Source organism: Meles meles, chromosome 8 (assembly GCF_922984935.1).
Source record: "Meles meles chromosome 8, mMelMel3.1 paternal haplotype, whole genome shotgun sequence".
NCBI classification, from domain to species: domain Eukaryota; kingdom Metazoa; phylum Chordata; class Mammalia; order Carnivora; family Mustelidae; genus Meles; species Meles meles.
This window is the reverse complement of record NC_060073.1, coordinates 6,497,332-6,516,398: the sequence shown is the minus strand read 5'-3', so window position 1 is coordinate 6,516,398 and position 19,067 is coordinate 6,497,332. Positions and strand designations below refer to the sequence as shown.

At 52.0% G+C, this 19,067-nt stretch overlaps 2 protein-coding genes across 5 annotated transcripts; one reads left to right on the top strand and one right to left on the bottom strand.

The window, feature by feature from the left end:
* The first annotated feature begins 7,871 nt into the window (after positions 1 to 7,871).
* Positions 7,872 to 15,383, top strand: KAT5 (lysine acetyltransferase 5). 4 transcript variants are annotated; one of them, XM_046017172.1, is made up of 14 exons: positions 7,873 to 8,127; positions 8,227 to 8,293; positions 8,615 to 8,683; positions 8,775 to 8,911; positions 9,196 to 9,351; positions 9,441 to 9,515; positions 9,617 to 9,691; positions 10,366 to 10,614; positions 10,693 to 10,782; positions 12,083 to 12,223; positions 12,302 to 12,395; positions 14,245 to 14,404; positions 14,529 to 14,610; positions 14,706 to 15,383. In XM_046017172.1, exons 1-14 carry the CDS (start codon positions 8,116 to 8,118, stop codon positions 14,838 to 14,840), a joined length of 1,542 nt encoding a protein of 513 aa, XP_045873128.1. In that variant the 5' UTR covers positions 7,873 to 8,115; the 3' UTR covers positions 14,841 to 15,383. The 4 variants fall into 4 exon arrangements, with proteins under 4 accessions (XP_045873127.1, XP_045873128.1, XP_045873129.1 ...); XM_046017171.1 differs by having other exon boundaries at positions 7,872 to 8,293; XM_046017174.1 differs by lacking the exon at positions 9,196 to 9,351 and having other exon boundaries at positions 7,877 to 8,127.
* Positions 15,338 to 16,591, bottom strand: RNASEH2C (ribonuclease H2 subunit C). The gene is made up of 4 exons (XM_046017175.1): positions 16,367 to 16,591; positions 15,979 to 16,178; positions 15,778 to 15,897; positions 15,338 to 15,473 (listed from the first exon to the last, which is right to left on the bottom strand). Exons 1-4 carry the CDS (start codon positions 16,536 to 16,538, stop codon positions 15,447 to 15,449), a joined length of 519 nt encoding a protein of 172 aa, XP_045873131.1. The 5' UTR covers positions 16,539 to 16,591; the 3' UTR covers positions 15,338 to 15,446.
* Between the last annotated feature and the right edge of the window lie 2,476 nt (positions 16,592 to 19,067).

The window sequence follows — 19,067 nt, the reverse complement described above, 5'->3', positions numbered from 1 at the left end:
CAGCTTTAAAAAGGAATGAAGTTCTGATACCTGCCACAACGTGGGTGATTCTTAGAAACATTGTTCTTTTTTTTTTTTTTAAAGATTTTATTTATTTATTTGACAGACAGAGATCACAAGGAGGCAGAGAGGCAGGCAGAGAGGGAGAGAGGAGGAAGCAGGCCCCCTGCCGAGCAGAGAGCCTGATGCGGGACTCGATCCCAGGACCCTGAGATCATGACCCGAGCCAAAGGCAGAGGCTTTAAACCACTGAGCCACCCAGGCGCCCTAGAAACATTGTTCTAAGTGAAGTAAACCAGATGCAAAAACCAGATATGAAACAATGCCATTTACATGAGTTACCAAGAGCATTTAAATTCTTAGAGAGAGAAAGGAGAATCGTGGTTATGAGAGGCTGGGGAGAGGGGAATGGGGAGCTATTGGGTAACAGGTACAAAGCTCCTGTTGGGGATGACGGAAAATATTCCCGAGGCGAATGGTGGTGATGGCCGCACAACACTGAATGTACTTAATGCCACTGAACTGTACGGCACAAAATGGTTAAAATGTTAAATTTTCTGTTTTGTATCTATTTTACCAAAATTAAAACAAAACAAGACAAAACAATGCCTCACTGTCAGCAGAGACAGAGCCATGAACCCATCCTTGCAACACAGAGACAACTATAAGCGAAACTAATTTCATCATGGTGAGTTCCTCCTTATGGACTCCTGGTTCTGCATTTGCCGGTGATGTTCCATCAGCGGGAATGATTGCCCATTAAGCACTAACGTGTCCCTGCTTACTGCTTAGCTTTAACTGTTGTAGGAGAATTATAAGACTTTCCTCTGATTTTGGGGGGTGGGAAGGGACAGAGGGAGAGGGAAAGAATCTTAGGCAGGCTCCACGCCCAGCACGATGTGGGCTTCAATCTCACAACCCTGAGATCATGACCTGAGCCGAAATGAAGAGTTGGACGCTTGACCGACTAAGACACCCAGGCGCCCTGGTTTTTTTTTTTTTCCTGATTTTTTTTTTTTTTTTTAAGATCAGGACCAGCCACACAAACTGTGGGGCCCTTGTTTAAAAGTTATTAAGAATCTTTGGAGCGCCTGGGTGGCTCAGGCATTGGGCATCTGCCTTCGGCTCATGGTCCAAGGGTCCTGGGATCGAGCCCTGCATTGGGTTCCCTGCTCAGTGGGAAGTTTATTTCTCCCTCTCCCACTCCCCCTGCTTGTGTTCCTTCTCTTGTGGTGTCTCTCTCTGTCAAATAAATAAATAAAAATCTCAGAAAGTGAAAAAACAGTTATTAAGAATTTCCAAGATGGCAAAGTGGAACATTAAAGTAAGTGCAGGACCTTTCTAAGTTCTGGGTCCCGTGTAACTGCACACGTCCACACACCCATGAAATTGGCCCTGCTCAGGATTCAGAAAAACACATTTCCTGAGAAACACTGAGAAGGAATTCCTGCCTGGAAGCGCTGGGTGTGAAAGCAGACGTATATGGCCCAGTGGCCACTGTAGGCATTCTACCCCCTGAAGGACTCCCCCAGAGAACAAATCCAACCCACTGAGCTGGTGGTCTGCAGAGACCCTAGGTGGGGGATGGTGCCATCTTTGAGCTACTGGCCAAGCAGCCTTGGGGCTGCTCCACTTCTGAGGAGGTAAGAAGTTCAGTTCATTAAACTAGCTTACTCTTGGTTTTCTGTTATTTATAACTAAGAGTGTCCAACTCATGCATGTCTTAAAGAAACTTCCTTCCCTGTCCTTACAGCCCCCTCTGGTTTCCCCCTCCAACCACTATCTTCCTTACAAAAAAATAAATAAAAACCCATAGTGTATTTGTTTTTTTGGAGAGAGAGAGAGAGAGAGAGAGAGAGCAAGCGCGTGCATGAGCACGATGGGGGGGGGTGGGGCAGAGGGGAGAGGGAGAGGGAGAATCCTAAGCAGGCTCCATGCCCAGCGCAGAGCCCTACGCGGGGCTTGATCTCACGACCCTGAGATGACAACCTGAGCTGAAATCAAGAGTTGGTCATTTAATTGACTGGGCCACCCAGGCTCAGCCCCAGAGCTCATAGTTTTGTTTTGATAATCTTCTTCCATTTTTCATTCAAGCTTCTCAAACATTTCAAACTCAAACTCCCCTAAAGGCGGTGTTGGCTGCTTCCACTTTCTCAACCCCTTCACAATCTCGCTTTCATCTACCACCACCTGGACAAAGAGCACAGTGGTCCACGATGGTCACTCAACTGCTCCGTCCAGTGAGCATTTTCTTGGCCTTGCTGCTGTCTACACTGGTGATTCCCAGACCAAAGCCTTCAGCCTAGGTCCCTGCGTCAAGCAGCTTTTACCCGCACTTTGAGTTCAGCGAGCATCTCAATGATTTGGGATCTTATGAGGCATAACTGCAGTGCGTGTGTTTGGAAAACACAAGTCCATGTTCATTTCCTCGAAGAGACAAATTTCTTGGAATAAGGATCCTCCCCCTGCAGGATCTAAGAACCCCAGAGATTTGGGGCCTGGCGGAGAACCACAAGCCCTCAGTGGGATCAAGTCTCCTTTTCCCAGGCAGGGTCTTTTCTGTCACCACGCTTTTGGCCAAATCTCAGTCTGCAGGCACCTCTGTCCCTGCCTCCGTGGCAGTAAGAGCCAGCTGTCCTCAGGCTGCTACTTGCATGTCCTGTCCCCAACAACCTTCATTCCTTCAAGTCATCTTTCAGAACTTCAATAGGATACATTATTTTCTTGTTCCAAGTTCTTCAAGGACTTCCCATTGCGCTAAAGCAAAATCTAACTTCCTCACACAAGTGCCATAAAAGGCTCCGTGACTGGGCCCTGCCAGCCCTCTGACTCCTGGGTGATCATCCCCCCTATTCACACTGGCTTCTCGTTCCTGGAGAACACTGAACTTGACCTCCTTACTCGCCATTCCGGCTGCTTGCAACACGCCTCTTCCAGACCTTCTACAGCTGTCCCTCCCCGTTTCTACAATTTCGGTTCCAGCAGAGCTCACCTACAGGGCTAGATTGGCGTCGGGTGTACAATACGGTGATTCTGTCCATGACTTCGTGCCCATTGGGATAAGTGTGCTCATCATTCCCTCCACCTACCCCCGCCCCGCCCCGCCTCGCCGCCCTGGTCTGGTAACCACCAGTTCGTTCTCCATATTTAAGACTCAGTGTTTTTGTCTCATTTTCCTGCAGGGAGATCATCCTGGCTGCCTCAACAACCCTCCAACCTCTCCTGGTTGCCACTGTTGTGCTGTTTGGATGGACAGACCCTGGTTTGTCTAAACCAGTGGAATTCCATCCTCCCTGGCCAGCGGCATTGGCTGAGGCAGAGAAACATGCCCTGAGATGGTTTACTCTAAGGGATCCCCAGGATTTTCCTTCCACGGGTGGGTAGGACATTTTTCTCCTCGGACATGGCCTTGGACACATGTAGGCCCCACAGCGAGGTGCAGCTGTCCTGCGATCATGAGAGAAACGCACCTTAATGGAGGAGGAAGGTGACCACGAGGAGGCCGGAGTGGAAAGACAGAAGCTTCGTTGTTGAGGACACTGACAGAGAAGCCACCCTCAAGCCCTGCGTGTCTTTGGGCCACACGGACCAAGACATTCCCTCACTGAGAGTTGGAAGCGGGGAACTGCGACACTCTGGGTGGTGGAAATCCTGACGGACAGCCCTCACAGAGGCCCACACTGACTGGGCCTCGTTCTTGGCCAGACCACACTGTTTTATCATCAATTTACACTCTCCACGGGGACTATTTTGTTCTGTTTTGTGAGTTGCTCATGTCCATCCCCCTCCAACAGGGGCCTCCTCCGTTTTCGCTCAAGTTGCTCCTGCGCGGTGTGGCACATGGTTGGTGCCCAGTGAATGTTGTCGAATGCCTGACGCCCTGTTCACGAGCTGTTTCTTTTTTCCTTTTTCACTCTCTCTGTTGTTGCTGTCTTCACTTCCTGGAATATCCCCAAGTCCTTTCTCTGGCCAACACTTACTCATCCTTTAAACTGTAGATCACGTATCAGACGCTCTGGGATCTCTCTCCCTGGGCTTTCCTTCCCAGGCTGCAAGACTAATCTCTCTCTGCGGTAAATGTCAGTGCACATCTCTGGCTCCCTGGGGAGACCATGTGCTTAATCCCTTGACAACTGAATGCCTACTATGAGTCAGGCACTATTCTAGAAGCTGGGAAAAACATCACTGGACAAAACAGTATAAATACCGTGTCCCCGTGTTCATGGATCTTATGTTCTAGTGAGGGAAAGACAGTTAACAAGTGAGTAAGAAAAACACGATTTGACCACTGGTGATTCAGGCGATGTAGGACGACGAGCAAAGGAGGAGGGTGATGAGGTGGGTGGGGGATGGCAGGCTTAACTGGGGAGGTCAGTGGTGGCCTCACTGAGAAGGCGACCTTTGAGCAAAGGCTTGCGTGAGGTGACAGACTGAGCCAGGTGGATAAATGGGGAGGAAATATTGCAGGCAGGAAACAGCAAAGGATCAGAGAAAGGAACTTCCTGCTATGTCCTGGAAACACGGGGAGGCCAGTGTGGATAGAATGTAGTGAGGGGACGGCAGGAGAAGCAGACTTGTAATGGGGCTGGATATATACAGGGATTTTGAGTTTTACTCTGAGTTAATGACAAACCATTGGTGGATTCTGATTATCAAGGTGACACGGTGTAAATTATTTTTTTAAATGATGGATTTATTAGAGAGAGCGTGTGCATGTGCGCACAAGCGGGAGGAGGAGTAGAGGGAGAGGGAAAAGCAGACTCCCTGATAAGGGGCTCGATCCCAGGACCTTGAGATCATGACCTGAGTCAGATGCTTAACTGAGACACCCAAGTGCCTGGGTGTGAATTAATATTTTTGGGTGATCCCTCTTTTTCCTGTGGATGAGGCTATCGTGATAGTTCTGGGAGGAGGTGCTGGTACCTTGTACCAGAGTGGTAGGGATGAAGGCAGAGAGAAATGATAGAGCCTAGAATGGCTGAGCATGAGAGGAAAGTCGGGAACTTCAAGGTTTTTGATCTGAGAAACCGGATGGATAAAGCATCACTGACAGGGACAAGAAAGACCGTGGGAGGAGACAGTCGGGAAGGAAGACCAGGAATTTGGTTTTGGACATGATCTCTAGACAACCAGGCAGAGATGCTGAACGGGCAGTGAGGCTGAGTTGGGGGGAGAGATCTAAGCTCAAGATATGAACTTGAGAAACCTCAGCACGTGATCGTAATCAAAGCCATGAGCCTGCAGGAGACCAAGGGAGAGTGTGGAAACAGACGCGAAGTGCTGGGCCGAACCTGGGGCCCGCGAATATTTAGAGGTCATGGACAGGAAGAGGAAGGAGCGGAGGAGATAAGGAGCAGCCACGGAAGTTGGATGAGAACCAGGAGGGTCTGATATCCTGGAAACAAGGACAAGAGTGTTTCAAGGATGAGACAATGACCAACTATGCCAAATGCCACTGCCAAGAGGATCAAGAAGCAGCCACAGGATTAGCATGGGTCACTGATGACTGTGACAAGGCAGAAGGGACTGAACCAGTACTAACTGTGATAGATAGCAGGCCCTGGATAAACACTTATTGATTTATTGACTGTTATCAGCGAATGGCCACTTTTGACAATCTTCTGATTCGTCCTGTTCCGGTTTTACCTCCTTTAATTCAGAGACAGTGCCAGCAGGGTGATCTTTCCAAAAGGCAGATAAAATCATTCCCCCACTTATATCTTCAATACAAATCATGCTGTTATGAGTATCTGGAAGGTTGTACACATAAGGAAAGACGGTGTTGGTAGCACTGTTTGTAGTAGGGGAAAATCGGAAATAACTTGGAATATTCAACAAGGAGTAACTGGTTATGGCAGGTAAGATGAGTCTAAACAACAAAGCACAATGTAGTCATTAAAGTATTGCTAAGAGTATTTTGTGACAAGTGTTTAATTTACGTTGCTAAGCAAATGAATTGGGAAGAGCACAATATGCACAGTCAAGAACCTACTTTTGGGGCGCCTGGGTGGCTCAGTTTGTTAAGCAACTGCCTTCGGCTCAGGTCATGGTTCTGGAATCCCGGGATTGAGTCCTGCATTGGGCTCCCAGTTCCATGGGGAGTCTGCTTCTCCCTCTGACCCTCTCCCCTCTCATCCTCTCTCTCTTAGATAAATAAATAAAATCTTAAAAAAAAAAGGACCTACTTTTCTAATGAACAGACAACACAAGAATCTATAAGGCAGAGACTAGCAAACATTTTCTGCGAGGGGCCAGGCAGTAAATAGTTTAGGTTTTATAGACCATATCCCAGGTACAATTATTCACTCTTAATGTGAAAGACCTCAGAGATAAAATGTAAACGAGGAGTAATTGAACCTCATAATTTTCATGTATCACAAAATAGTCTTCTTTTGATGTTTTCCCATCCGTTAACAAATATAAAAGTGAAACCACTGGCGCGCTGTAGGAAACGCAGAACGGGGTTGGATTCGGCCCACAGGCCAGTTTGCTCAACCCTGGTCTACAAGACAATCAACCAAAATGTTCACTGTACACATTTACACCTGATGGTCTGAGACCATACTTTTCTCCCCTTTATCATGGTCTGATTTTTTTTTTAAAGATTTTATTTATTTGACAGACAGAGATCACAAGTAGCCAGAGAGGCAGGCAGAGAGAGAGGAGGAAGCAGGCTCCCTGCGGAGCAGAGAGCCGGATGTGGGGCTCAATCCCAGGACCCTGGGATCATGACCTGAGCCGAAGGCAGAGGCTTTAACCCACTGAGCCACCCAGGCGCCCTATCATGGTCTGTTTTGAGGGGAAGGGTTTCCTTCTAGATTATCTGCTTGGCTCATCCCTTTACGCCTCTAAAGCTTTGGTCAAATAATACAATTACAGCCAGGCTTGCCCTGAGCACTCTATTTAAAACTGCAACCTCTCTGCCTGGGTGGCTCAGTGGGTTAAGCCTCTGCTTTCAGCTCAGCTCATGGTCCCAGGGTCCTGGGATCAAGGCTCTCTGCTCAGCGGGGAGCCTGCTTCCCCAGCCTCTCTCTCGGCTACTTGTGATCTCTGTCTGTCAAATAAATGAATCTAAAAAACTGCAACCTCTTTACCCATGTCTTTTGGCTTGTAGTTTTTTTTGGGGGGGGGGGCGGTTCATAACACGTAACACTTTTTCATATACTAAATAACTTAATTTTATAAGCTTTTAAAAATTTTTATTTATTTATTTGACAGACAGAGATCACAAGTTGGCAGAGAGGCAGGCAGAGAGAGAGGAAGGGAAGCAAGCTCCCTGCCCAGCAGAGAACCTGATGCGGGGCTCGATCTGAGGACCCTGGGATCATGACCTGAGCCAAAGGCAGAGGCCTTAACACACTGAGCCACCCAGGCGCCCCTAAATAACTTAATTTTAAATACACTTGTTATGTATACCTCTCTTTTTCCTCCCAACCCCCAAGGCTGTAAGCTCCATGAAGCCAGGCTTCTTCACCATATTCACTAATGTATTACGGGCTCCTGGAACAATGCCTGGCACATGCTAGAGGATCACTAAATATCTGTTGAAAGCATGCATGAACATTATTTTAAAAATAAATCTAATATTCAAAACAACGAACCGAAACATCTGAATCCCCATCCCCAGGAAAAGAAGTCCACAAACCACCCCGCACCAGGTCCGTCCGCAGTCCCGCCCACTTCCCCAGCCCCCCACTCCCCCCAGACACCCCCCTACCCGCCCCCCCCGGCACGCGCAGTTCCTCCCGGCGACGCCTCCTGCTGCCACTAGGAGACACCCGAGCCCGGTCGTCCTCGAATCACAAACGTGTTCCCACGTGACTCGCGCTGAAACCACGTGACCGGCGTCGCGTCCGGTGGGCGTCACGTGACGGACTCAGCTTTCCTCCAATCGTTGTGCGCGCTTCGGGGATTCCGCCCAGGACTCGGACCGAAACTTAAAACGCCCCACTCTCCCGCCAGCCAAACGGCACGGCTGCCTGCTTCCAGCTGGACAGTGGTGTCTCTCAAAAGTCTTCTTCTAAAGCGGCTTCAAGAGGCGCGGGCCTACGGCGAGTTGAAACCCGGAAGTGACGTCTCCCAGAGGGGCCGGAAGTGGCAGTGGAGGGAGGGAAGATGGCGGAGGTGGTGAGTCCGGTGCCCGGGGCGGGGCGGAGGGAGCCAGGGGAGGTGGGTAGAACCCGAGGCCCCCCAGTAGCCGACCCTGGCGCCGCGCTGTCTCCCCAGGGGGAGATAATCGAGGGCTGCCGCCTGCCCGTGCTTCGGCGGAACCAGGACAACGAAGATGAGTGGCGTGAGTGACGTCGGGGGGCGGGGCTAACGAACCTGAGGGCGAGGGGCGGGAGGGAGTCAACCGAACCCTCGGGAGGGGGTGGGGCCTCTGTAATCCTGGGCCGGGCGGGGTGCAGATACCCAGGAGGGGCGTGGCTTTCTGCCTCTCCAATGGATAGGGCGGGGCTTGGGGAGGGGGCGGCACTTGATGACTAAAGGGGGTTCGGGTGAAAGCTTCTAAGTGCTGGGGCTTAGGGATCCGGCCTGGGGGAGGAGATCAGGTCTTAGGGTGGATTCTCATCGCCTGGCTCGACTAAGGCTCCTGCCTGTGTTGTTCCCACAGCCCTGGCCGAGATCCTGAGCGTGAAGGACATCAGTGGCCGCAAGCTTTTCTACGTCCATTATATTGACTGTGAGTCCTGGGCTGGGGTGAAGAAGGGAGGCAGGGTGGGGCTGGGAGACAGCCTCTGGCATTCCTTCCTGAGCCATCCCCACTGCTGCAGTCAACAAACGCCTGGATGAATGGGTGACCCACGAGCGGCTGGACCTAAAGAAGATTCAGTTCCCCAAGAAAGAGGCCAAGACCCCCACCAAGAACGGACTTCCTGGGTCTCGCCCCGGCTCTCCAGAGAGAGAGGTGGTGAGTAGGTCCCCTGCTTCACCTTTTCTCTCCTGCCTCCTACTTTTCTCATCTCTTGGCCTCAGGGGCTTTTGGATGGGTAGAAGTCTGCACCCTTCCACACTGGCTTCAGCTTGCAAAGGCTGGGGGCAAAATTGTAGCTTCCAGAGTCCAGTAGCTATTCCCATGTCCTTGAGAGGGCAGAGGGTGGGGCTTGATTACTCCACGCTGAGGGGCCCCTACACCCCTTTCCCATCCCACCACCATCCCCACCCCAGAGGAAGACCCTGGACCTATCTCTACAGCCGGCCTCCGCCCAGGCCAGCGGGAAGACCTTGCCAATCCCGGTCCAGATCACACTCCGCTTCAACCTGCCCAAGGAGCGGGAGGCCATTCCCGGTGGCGAGCCTGACCAGCCGCTCTCCTCCAGCTCCTGCCTGCAGCCCAACCACCGCTCAACGGTACCCTCAGCAATTCCAGGGACCTTGCTTTCCTCTGAGGTCCCACCTTCTCTACCTTCTGACCCACCTTTCTTGGTTTCTCTCTGCAGAAACGGAAGGTGGAGGTGGTTTCACCAGCAACCCCAGTGCCCAGCGAGACAGCTCCAGCTTCGGTTTTCCCCCAGGTGAGTCCCCCAGACCCTTTTCTTCTTCCTTTTCCCCTCTGGCAGCCCCTTTCAGACTCCTCTCACCACCCTCCGTTCTCTTCTCACCATTTTACCCGCAGAATGGATCAGCCCGTAGGGCAGTGGCAGCTCAGCCAGGACGGAAGCGAAAATCAAATTGCTTGGGCACTGACGAGGTAGGTCTGGGGAGGAGGGAAGCTGGGCAAAAAGGAGGAACATAGCAGGATGGAGAGTTTAGTGATGGGTTTAAAAAGAAGCAAGAAGGGGCACCTGGCTGGCTCAATCGGAAGAGTGTGTCACTCGATCTCAGTGTTATGAGCCCCACCTTGGGTGTAGAGATTATTATAAAAAATAATAATAAACAAACAGTGCCTGGGTGGCTCAGTCGGTTAAGTATCTGCTTTCGGCTCAGGTCATGATCCCAGTGGGATTGAGTCCTGCATCAGCCTCCTTGCTCAGTGGGGAGTCTGCTTCTCCCTCTGCCTGATCTGCCTGTAGCTCCCCTTGCTTTGCTCTCTGATGAATAAATAACATTTTTAAAAACAAACACGTAAACATAAATTAATAGCTAAACAAGAGAGGGTAGCCGTGATACTGTTGGTAGGATTAGGAGCCAGGTAGAGCTGGTTGGGGTCCGTCATTAGTGTTCTCTTTCACACTGCAATGGAGAACTTTCCTAGTTCCCTTTTATTTGGAAAGTGGGGATGTAATATGGTACCAGCCTCCCCCTCCCCCTTGGGTGGTTGTTAGGCTTGAACAAGGAAAGCTGCGGAAGGGTTATGCGAGCTGTTAGGTGTCCTGCCTGAGCTGTCTTCTGTAACCTGGTGTTTCTTCCACCGGCCCTGGGCAGGACTCCCAGGACAGCTCAGATGGAATACCGTCAGCGCCACGCATGACTGGCAGCTTGGTGTCGGACCGGAGCCACGACGACATTGTCACCCGGATGAAGAACATCGAGTGCATCGAGCTGGGCCGGCACCGCCTGAAGCCGTGGTACTTCTCCCCGTACCCGCAGGAGCTCACCACATTGCCCGTCCTCTACCTCTGCGAGTTCTGCCTCAAATACGGCCGCAGCCTCAAGTGTCTGCAGCGTCACTTGGTACGAGGAGTCCCGGGGGGCTGCTTTCCCACCACCTCCCCACGCAGCGCCTGCCTCTGATCCTCCTCTCTTCCTCAGACCAAGTGTGACCTGCGACATCCTCCGGGCAACGAGATTTACCGCAAGGGCACCATTTCTTTCTTTGAGATTGACGGCCGTAAGAACAAGGTCTGTGGCCAAGGGGCAGTGGGGAGTCATCGGCACTGGTGATCCGGGGGAAGTGAAATGCACAGCTCTTTCCTGCTCAGGAGAACGCAGAGCAGTCTGGCCAACAGATTAGTTTATCCCATTTCTGTTGAATTCCTGCTATAAGGCAGGTATTGGGAGATAGACCGACCAGTAATTAGACAAAATCTCTTGAGTTTCACAGTCCATGGAAAGAACAGGTTTGCCAACATCCACTTAGATCGCGGGGATGAGGGTCACGAAACAAAGGGTGGGTTAGGAGGACCCGGAAATGGTCCACAGTGCTTCCCAGAGGAGGTGGTCTTTGATCCTTGATCCTTGAAGGATGGGGTAGGTCAGGGGATCCCAAGCAGCAGGGATGGATGTACAGATGGTCTGAAAGGTCAAGATCGTTCCAGCTGAGAGGCAGAGAGGATGAGGCAAGGCTGTTCCAAGAGATAGAACTCGGGTGGTGAGAAGGTCAGTTGGGGGAGGGGGAGGGGTCACTGCAGGTTTGGGGCTTCAAACCTGCCTTAGTGGTTGGCTGCAGGAAGGAAGAAGGGAGCCATCTGGATGTACTCTTAAGACTGCGAGGCCATTCCTGGGGCATAGAGGGCAGTGGGGGAGAAGCAGGCATCCTGGACTGCGGGGGAGAGCTCTGGCTTGGGTCCTGAGAAGCTCGAGGGAAGGATGTGCTTTCACCCCTGTTCTGTTACTAAGACTCGGGCGCCCAGATGGCAGCGCGCAGCCGCTGGTTGAGAAGCCGAGTCTGATGGGTGGGAGGGCGCAGGTATGGAGGTGAAGCAGAGCGGCAGGATCGCTTTGCTCCTGAAGCTGTTACTTGCAGTTTCAGAACATCCTCCCTCCGCTGTAGGACAGATCAGTCTCCAGTAGGTGTGACTGTAGGCGGCAGAGTGTTGTGGTTTTTGACAAGCAGATTCCTAGACTGTCCCCAGGGTAGAGCTGTTCTCCGAAACCCTGGCACAGTCTGTCTTCCTGGACACACCACAGCAGAGAGCGGTGGAAGCTCCCACGCAGGCCTTAGGTGGAGGTGTGGGGAACGGGGTAAACCAGCCCCAGCTCCCCAGCAAGACAGCTGGGCAGACACTCTCCCGGAGCGGGTACACGGGCTCCTTGACACTGAGAAGTCGCCGTGCCTGAGTGCCAGGGACAGCCTGACCTTGAGAGAATGGGTCGGGGGCCAGGGAGGAAGGGTCGTCACCTGTCACCCTCTGGTAGAGAAACCAAACGGCCACATTTAAGACAGGGTACCCAGAGCGGTGACAAGCCTTTTCCTTTGCAGAGTTATTCCCAGAACCTGTGTCTCTTGGCCAAGTGTTTCCTCGACCACAAGACGTTGTATTATGACACAGACCCCTTCCTCTTCTATGTCATGACAGAGTATGACTGCAAGGGCTTCCACATCGTGGGCTACTTCTCCAAGGTGAGCACTCACCCGGACCCGCTCTCGGCCCTGCCTGGAGCCGTGGCCCCTCCTCACTCACCCGCCCCCATTTTCCAGGAAAAGGAATCCACGGAGGACTACAACGTGGCCTGCATCCTAACCCTGCCTCCCTACCAGCGCCGGGGCTACGGCAAGCTGCTGATCGAGTTCAGTGAGTGCCTGCGAGCTCGGCTGGGGGGGGGGGGCCCCTGCAGGGCCAGGCCTGGGACCAGGGCTGCTCACACACCTCCCCTAGGGGCTGGGTTGCTGTGATTATCAGCCCTGCCTGGCTGACCAGAAAGCAAGCCAGCACTTGCCCAGGGTTTCCTCCATGCTCAGGGTGACTGTCCTGCCTATCTGGGCTAGGTTTGCAGCCCCTCATTCTTCCTTGGCAAAAGTTTTTAAGCACCACCCAATTTTTCCCAACGCTGGCTCATCTGCTCCCGCCCAGGGCCCTGGACAGAAGGCAGAGGCGAGCCCCTGCCGCGTGTCTGTCTGATTCTGGGCCATCATACAAATTCCTGGGCGAGGAGCAGTGCCTCATTTCACTAGTCGTGGCCTGAGCCTGGCGGACGGCGGAAGTTCGAAGCGCTGTTAACTCGGCAAAAAAAGGAAGCACTGACTCTTACGGCTTCGGCGTGAAGCCCACGAGGGACTCGACTCCTTCGTGCATGAACTCCTCCGTGTCCTCCAGCTGCCTCCTTCTGCTTCCCAGCAGCTTAATCCCACTTCACTCCACTCCCCGCTCAGTGGAACCCTTGGGATAATCAAGCCCTGACCTGAGAGGCAGGAGGGGGAGCCTCCGCTGTTCGGTGAAGACGCAGAGGCTTGATCTGATCAAGGTCATGGTCCATTTGAGGAATTTTATTAACAGAATGAAGCCAGGATGGGGTCCCATCCTCAGAAGGCCCTCAGCTTGGTAGGGTGGGAAGGAACTCTTAAAATGAATCGAAGCCTTGAAGGTCAGACCTCAGTGGAAACAGAACGTGGGCAAGGTCACCAGCGCGAGGCACTCGGTCCTGCCCTGCAGGAGCGGACCGGTGCTCCAGTACTTGATGGCAGGTAGATGTGTGCCAGGGAGGGGCCGGGAGCTCCCGGCTGAGGCGAGTGTGGCCTCCAGATGGCCTGTCCGGACTCCGCATGCGCTGGCGGGCCCAGCAGAATTCAGTAGGAACCACGTGTGCCTCCTGCCCCTTCCAGACTGTTGTTCTCTAGAGCAGCAGCCTCTCTGTCTCTCTCCCAGCCAGACTGCTCCGTGGAAGTCACAGGAAATTGGGCCAGGCTGGCTGATAAAGGTTGGGAGGGGTGGGCAGAAAGGGCTGTGACCCAACATAGTTATGATTGAGGGTGAAGAAGGGCTTCTAGAGGTCATGGTGACACCCCAGGACCCTGAGGGACAATGAAGATTCTGTCAAGAGACACGAAGCTATACGAGGTTCCACAGGGCCCGAGGGGCTCACTGGGAACCGTGTGCCAGTGCTCAGCGGGGTGGAGGAGGGCAGAGCAGTCAGAGGGAGAGAACCCGTGGAGAGGGCAGTTACCTGCTGAGGAATGGCCACCTTCTGACCCAGGAAGTGCACTGGTGCCTCTCTCTTTGCTTTGGCAACACCTAGTTGGGCCTGCGTGATCTTGGAGCAGCTGATGCTCCTCGGGCCACAGCTAGGGGGGCTGATTTAACTTGCAGAGCCAAATATCCTCAGGCCTAGAGCACACATGGGGTCTGCCTTCCCTTCTCACAGACAGCCAGAGTCTGGGATGATGAAAATCAGAGGCACTTGCCTTTCCTCCCATTTTCTCTGCACTCCCCTGGGATTATAGCTGTCCCAGCAGTACCTACCTCTGCGGCACAGAGATGAAGAATGGTTATTAGTTCTCTACAGGGAAACAGACGAAGCAGACAAGCCCCACGCGGCAGGACTGAGATGGGAACCAGGCAGTTTACCTCTCTAACTCGTGTTCTGGAACGCCAGTTGCAGGAAGGTGTGATTGCTGACCTCCCCCTTCCTGATCCCTTGCTCTAGGCTACGAACTCTCTAAAGTGGAAGGGAAAACGGGGACTCCTGAGAAGCCCCTCTCAGACCTTGGCCTCCTGTCCTACCGGAGCTACTGGTCCCAAACCATTCTGGAGATCCTGATGGGGCTGAAGTCAGAGAGTGGGGAGAGGCCACAGATCACCATCAAGTGAGCCTGGCCCTCCCTCCTCCCCTGGGGGTGCATGGCATGGCCCATCCTCACTCCTGGGGTTCCTGGGGGCTTGGGGCAGAGACGAAGGCCTCCAAAGGACCCGATCTTTGCCCTCCCACAGCGAGATCAGTGAAATCACCAGCATCAAGAAGGAGGATGTCATTTCCACTCTACAATACCTCAACCTCATCAACTACTATAAGGTAGGGAGGCAGGCAAGGGGAGACAGGTGCGTGTAGGGCTGCAGAGTGCGGGCCCCACATGGGCTGACCCCCTCTGGCCCCCGTCTCCCATCCAGGGCCAGTATATCCTCACACTGTCAGAGGACATCGTGGATGGACACGAAAGAGCTATGCTCAAGAGGCTCCTTCGGATCGACTCCAAGTGTCTGCACTTCACTCCCAAGGACTGGAGCAAGAGGGGAAAGTGGTGACCGGACACTGGCCACAGCAGTGGCGACAAAGGAGAACTGGGGCTGACGGCACATCCCACCCCTACCGGGGCCCCCCCCCCCGAGAGGCACACCAGGGGAGGTGGGGCTGAGGTCAGCGCCCTAAGGAGAGGACAGGCCTGGTAGGGGCTGCTGGTGCCTAGCACCAGGGTCAGCTCAGGGCTCAGATCAGCTCCAAGGTCAGCCGGCTGCAGGTCTGGGCCTGCTGTGAACCAGAGACTGGACAGAGCCAGGCAGCTGTGTACAGTGGGATGGGGGGTGGGGTGGGGGAGTGGGTGCACTCTGTACAGGGGGCCAGTGGCTGTAAACATTTCTTTTGTAAAGTAGGAGTTGGGGGGGAGGGGTACTGGCTGCAAAATTCTGGCCTTTTACTGCCCCTTGGCAATAAACTGTTTCTATGGGCCAGAGCCATAACAGTTTCTTGCGGGAGAAGGGGCAGTGTGGTTCGGGGACTCCCAAGGTGCCCACAGACTCACAGGTGCTGTGAAGAGCTTGTTTATTGGCCGCGATGGAATCAGCGGTTCCAAAACGAAGAGCTGGTTTATTGGGGTGGAGGGACTGGTGACTTGCCATGTCAAGTTCAAGTTCTCAGTCCTCGGGCACCTGTGCGTGAATCTGCAACAGGAGTCACCCCTGCTGTTGGATCTTTGACATACCGTGACTGGGTGGCCCACATACTCTAGGGGGGACCAAGCTACTCAGAATGATAACCCCCTTCTAGACAGGTCAGGGGTGGGGAAACCACACTGGCCCCGACCAGTCTAATCCTCCAGACCCAGGCTCCATCTGCCCCATTGTGCTCCCAGGCCCCGAAGCTCCAAATCCACTCGGGCAATATTCTGAACAACCCAGGGAATAACCTAGAAGTCACAGGGTAACGAATGAGGCTGTTAGCGTGGGAGCCCGTCCACCCACTCACCGCTGCAGCGAGGCTGGGCCAGGTTAGAGCCCCGCGCACTTTGGCATCCGGACCAGGGATGGTCTCCAGGCCCCACAGTGTGAAGCGGCTGAAACTGGCAGTAGCTCCGATAAACTGGTCCTGAGGAAGGGGCTCAGCTCAACATCGGGGCCGCCAATGCCGCCCCAACCCCCCCCTCCGCCCCTGTCGCCCTGTGCTCACAAAGTCCCGCTCCAGCGCCTCGGGGGGCTCCGCCAGCTCCAGCTCCTCTCGCTCATCCTCATTCGACGAACCTTCCGAGAAATCCTTCCCCACCGGCACCTCTCCCTTTTCTTCCATCACCGTCACGTATCCCACGAGGCCGGGCGGGACCACCACCTCCTCGCCCCGTAGTCTGCGGCCCCGAAACGACACTTCGAGTCCTGCAGGAAGCAGGCGCAGGGGCTCGGTGAGGGCCTGATTCAGGCCTTGCGGGGCAAGCCCCTTGGGGCCCTCCCGCCACCTCAGGTGGACCACGATCCCCAGGAGTCCTCGCGCCGCTCCTCGCCGAAGAGAGCGCGGCGTGGGCGCGGGGGCTGCCGGGAGCCGTAGTCCCGCGCTGAACACTCACCATCCGGACTCTGGCGGATGGCTGGGGTGAAGAAGCGCTCCACCGGGGCTGGCCCGTTAACCTGAATCTCGCAGGGCAGAAGATGCAGTGTGGCGCGGGCGGCGTCGCGCAGGGTGCCAGGACGCAAGTGGACGCGGCACTTCTCGACTGCCTCCTCGTCGCTGCTTTCCATCCTCCGCCGCGATTCCGCCGCTCGCTGAGGCCAAACCTGGCGCGTAAAGCGCGCGGAGCCTGTCGGGAGGCCGGGGATGATCAGCGCAGAGGCTCCTGGGAGGCGTAGTCCTTCCTTGAGACTCCTCGGTGCCTCTGCGAGCCCCGCCTCTCCGTGTTCAAATCCTGGTCTTTTTTCCTCGAAAATATTTTTCGGTGGTACATTCTCATTGTAAGAAATTAAAACTATTCCGAAAATTACTCTTTTTATGTTATTAGTAGGGAGAGTTGCTTGTTTGTTTTACTGGGACATCAACCCTTCCTCAAATGCGTGGAAGATCCTGTATCCTAGTTCGTGGTTTGTTTTCCAAACGGTGACTTTTATTTTTTTTGTAGTAGATTTATCAACCTTTTCTTCTCACGCCTTTTTTGTTTTCACAGTACTATTTCGTTTTTTGTTTCAGGCCCTCTCTAATATTTATTTGTCCAGATAGCCAAGTTAGGTATGTTTTGCCAAGTTCTTTCATAAAACAAACACATGCAAAACTGGCAATTAAGATGAGAATTGCACTTGATTTATAGACTTGAGAGAGTGAAGCGCACCTCTAGACGTCCAGGTGTTGTGCGTGGTGGTGTGTGAAACAGGAACAATTTCACAGTATATCAACATCAGACGACGGATCAAGACAAAAACAAGACCATGTGAACACCAGCAAAGACAGGAACATTGTCCAGACCGCAGAAATGATGAAACATCCTTCCATCTTAGGTAATATACGTGACCTTTACCAATTACAGCTTTAGCTTTTGTCTAGGTGGGATTTGTTAACATATCCCATCCGAGAAACACTCCCACTTCCTGACAGTATCTAATCCAGAGGAAAACTCTGGCTTTCTTAAACCTTCCCCTAAATCACCTAGCACAAGCCCAAATCCTACAAATCCCTCCTAAACACCCTCTTACTCATGTGCCCAACAGTGCAAGAGTAAAAAACCCATTTGTTCAACTATAGATGTGTTCTTGGTAGTCTTTGGCTGGAGGGTATTAAAAGATTAGAGTCTTGCTTTAGTTTTCTATCAAGCATAAGATACATAATACCACTTATTCACGTCTCCTTTTATGTCTGTGCAATTGTGAAGTTTTCTTTATATATAATAGTTATTAAATATTTTAAAGTTTATTCTAGATAGCTTTTATTAGATTTTTTCCATTTTATTTTATTATTTTTTTAAGAGATGGAGGGATAGGGAAGGACAGAGGGAGAAGGGGAGAGAATTTTTAAAAAAGATTTTATTTATTTATGAGAGACAGAGAACAGGGGGAGGAGCAGAGGGAGCGGGACAAGCAGACACCCCGCTGAGCGCAGAAACGGATGCCCGGCTCCATTTCAAAACCCTTAGATCATGACCTGAGCCGAAAATCAAGTCAGTTGCTTAACCAACTGAGCCACCCAGATGCCCCATTTCCATTTTGTTTTAACTATTATTTATCTAAAGCAGAGGTTGGCAAATTTCACATATGATCTCTGTCACAATTACTCAACGTAGCCATTGTAGTATAAAAACAGCTGTAAACAATATGCAAATTAGTAAGCATGGCTGTCTTCCAGAAAAACATTGTTTGCAAAAACAAGGCATGAGCTGGATTTGGTTGGCACGCATAGCTTTTGGGAAATCTGTTGATTCTCACACGTTAGTTCTTAAACCGGATAGATGCTGAATTCTTCTGTTATTTCTAAGAGTTTTCATTTTGTTGTCTTGGGTCTTCCAGAATTAGTCCTTCCACTTCCAAACAAGGATAACTTTGCCTCCTCATTACATTATGTACTTTGTAGCATTTTCTAGCACTTTCAGAACGATTTCACATTCCCTAGTATCAGTGGACATCCTTTTCTTTCTCCTGAAATTGTCCTGGGAATGCTTTGCTATTTCACCAATAATCATGCAGCTGACTTTCAATTTGTTATACACATCTGGTTAAAGCTATACTACTAACCGATTTTTTAACTCAGGAGTCGATGTTGGATTTTATTTTTATATTTTTGATTCTGCAACTTTTCCACAGTCTAGATTCTACTGATTGTGTTCCTTGGGCCATGGGCATCTGCCCTGTAGTTCCTGCAAATTAACAGTGAGATCTAGAACTGCCATCAGATTCTCGGGGTGGTGGTGGGGGGGAGGCAAGATTTACTTCAAGGAGGTGGCTTCTTTTTCTGTCTCCTCGTGTCTCATTTTTGTGAGGTTAGCAGTCATAGATGATCACTGCCTAGATCCTTTCATTCATTAGGGGTTACAAAAAGCCAATATTTGAAGTCCACCATTCTTCTTCTAATTTTTTTTTTAAGATTTTTTAAAAATTTATTTATGTATGTATTTGACAGAGAAACACAGAGAGAGAGAGAGAGAGAGAGAGAAAGTAGGCAGAGAGGCAGGCAGAGGGAGGGGAAGAAGTAGACTCCCCGCTGAGAAGGGAGCCTGATGCGGTGCTCCATCCCAGGACCCTGAGACCATGACTTGAGCTGAAGGCAGTGGCTCAATCGACTGAGCCTCC

Excerpts from the sequence above, each read along its gene's own strand:
- RNASEH2C (XM_046017175.1), bottom strand. The coding sequence starts at position 16,538 with ATGGAAAGCAGCGACGAGGAGGCAGTCGAGAAGTGCCGCGTCCACTTG. Across the intron at positions 16,179-16,366 it reads CATCCGCCAGAGTCCGGATG|GACTCGAAGTGTCGTTTCGG; the intron begins GTGAGTGTTCAG and ends TGCTTCCTGCAG. Across the intron at positions 15,898-15,978 it reads AGGCGCTGGAGCGGGACTTT|GACCAGTTTATCGGAGCTAC; the intron begins GTGAGCACAGGG and ends CCCCTTCCTCAG.
- KAT5 (XM_046017171.1), top strand. The coding sequence starts at position 8,116 with ATGGCGGAGGTGGTGAGTCCGGTGCCCGGGGCGGGGCGGAGGGAGCCA. Across the intron at positions 8,294-8,614 it reads GGACAACGAAGATGAGTGGC|CCCTGGCCGAGATCCTGAGC; the intron begins GTGAGTGACGTC and ends TTGTTCCCACAG. Across the intron at positions 9,516-9,616 it reads CAGCTTCGGTTTTCCCCCAG|AATGGATCAGCCCGTAGGGC; the intron begins GTGAGTCCCCCA and ends TTTTACCCGCAG.